The 1812-nt window shown below is 36.4% G+C and overlaps 1 protein-coding gene and 1 long non-coding RNA gene across 4 annotated transcripts in view; both read right to left on the bottom strand.

The window, feature by feature from the left end:
* Window positions 1-350, bottom strand: part of LOC110445196 — a 13933-nt gene extending 13583 nt beyond the window's left edge. For all 3 annotated transcript variants that reach the window (XR_002462327.1, XR_002462328.1, XR_002462329.1), the window contains exon 1: window positions 8-350. This is a non-coding gene — a long non-coding RNA (uncharacterized LOC110445196). The remainder of the gene's footprint in view (window positions 1-7) is intronic.
* LOC110445195 (U3 small nucleolar RNA-associated protein 18 homolog) overlaps window positions 1-1283 on the bottom strand; it is a 38777-nt gene extending 37494 nt beyond the window's left edge. The window contains exons 1-2 of the mRNA XM_021489676.1: window positions 992-1283; window positions 431-534 (exon numbers count right to left, since the gene is read on the bottom strand). Coding sequence (XP_021345351.1) covers window positions 431-534; window positions 992-1186 — 299 coding nt within the window. The 5' untranslated portion in view covers window positions 1187-1283. The remainder of the gene's footprint in view (window positions 1-430; window positions 535-991) is intronic.
* Window positions 1284-1812: the final 529 nt, after the last annotated feature.

Raw genomic sequence — 1812 nt, 5'->3', positions numbered from 1 at the left:
TGTATACCTCCCCACCACGTACAGCTGATTACACACTGTTATATAACTTGTTATGCTCTGTTTGTATACCTCCCCACCATGTACAGCTGATTACACACTGTTATATAAGCTTGTTATGCTCTGTTTGTATACCTCCCCACCACGTACAGCTGATTACACACTGTTATATAACTTGTTATGCTCTGTTTGTATACCCCCCACCATGTACAGCTGATTACACACTGTTATATAACTTGTTATGCTCTGTTTGTATACCTCCCCACCACGTACAGCTGATGACACACTGTTATATACCTCCCCACCACGTACAGCTGCTACACACTGTTATATAATTTGTTAGCTCTCTGTTTGTATACCTCCCCACCATGTACAGCTGATTACACACTGTTATAAAATTTGTTAGCTCTCTGTTTGTATACTGTTTGTATACCTTCCCATTATGTCGTCTACATCTTCCCACACTGGTTTCTTCTCTTTTTTCTTTGGAGGTTCAGCTTCAGTATCAAATAGTTCATCTTCTGTTTTCGTCACATCCTGAACAATAGAGATTTGAAGCATTTTCTTACATTTTTCTCAACAAATGCATCTCCATGGACATCCAACCTTATGATATTTACAAGTTGAAATGGGTTTTTTCCTGAATTGGGACTTAAATTCAGCTTGAAAAATGAACATATAAAAAGTGAGTTTTTTCTGAAATTTATGGAATATTTTTTTCTGAAATTTAATGTGCTTGTACCTCATTTATGTTTGAGAAATATTGTTTTGTGACAGGGATTGTTTAATGCTAACGGAATGCGTCATTGAATTTGATACACTGTTTGGTGTGGCAGCCATATTGGAATGACCTTATACATTAAGTATCGAACATCTACCTAAATATATCACATATATTCCAGAATCCGAGCACCTATGCTGATAACGTCAAAACTATATCATATTATGTATTATTGGCGGCTGATCACGATAATATAAGATGGGGGAAAAGTACCTTCCGTTTTCCTACGTCCAGTTTTTTTATCACTTCATCTGGGGTTCCTAGGACGAGGCCTTCGAGAATCTCCTCTTCGACATCCTTTCTTTTTTTCTTTATATCCACAGGTTGTTTGTGAGAAAGTGTCTTCTTAGCTTGATTTGATGTATAAGAGCTCTCTTGATGTCCTGTTTTCTGCTTTCGACGCAGCATCTTCGTAAAATTTCAGACTCGATCAACACATGTGCCTTTTTGTTGCTCAATGTCAATCACCGACTTCTTTTTCAGTGCCTTCGTCAACATTTGTGCAAACGCTCGAAGGATGAAGTCGTACTTTAGGGAGTGTACTAAAAACAGCCTTTTTGTCGATAAACGGCGCGGGCCGACTAATCATATAAGGACACGTACAAAATGTATTGCGTCGGGCGAACATGGTGCCTCTACCAAAATGTTGACCCAAACATATACAAACATTAATAATCCTTTTTTTCTCCAATTTTGATCATTATTATTACTACCAAAATTTAATATTAAAGTTAATCTCTTTTATGATGTAAATATATTTTGTCCTGAGAATTACCCTCATTTCTCAGTCACCTTTATATGGCTGTATTTACTTGCAGTTTAAAGCCGAAAGCACCTTACTTACAATTAATACAGAAGATTATCTTATAATCTTATTCTAAACATAAAGTTTTGTTTATAATTGAGCTGCAGTGCAAAAACTAGTTTCTCCTTTTTCTTTCTCTTTCTGTTGACTTTCTCCGTTTTTCATTGCTATTTTGTTTTCCTTCTTCTTTTCTATTCTCTCTCTCTCTCTCTCTCTCTCTGTGTGCTCA

Source organism: Mizuhopecten yessoensis, unplaced genomic scaffold (assembly GCF_002113885.1).
Source record: "Mizuhopecten yessoensis strain PY_sf001 unplaced genomic scaffold, ASM211388v2 scaffold2103, whole genome shotgun sequence".
Taxonomy (NCBI): domain Eukaryota; kingdom Metazoa; phylum Mollusca; class Bivalvia; order Pectinida; family Pectinidae; genus Mizuhopecten; species Mizuhopecten yessoensis.
Note: the sequence above shows the minus strand (reverse complement) of the source record. Positions and strands in the feature narration are given on the sequence as shown.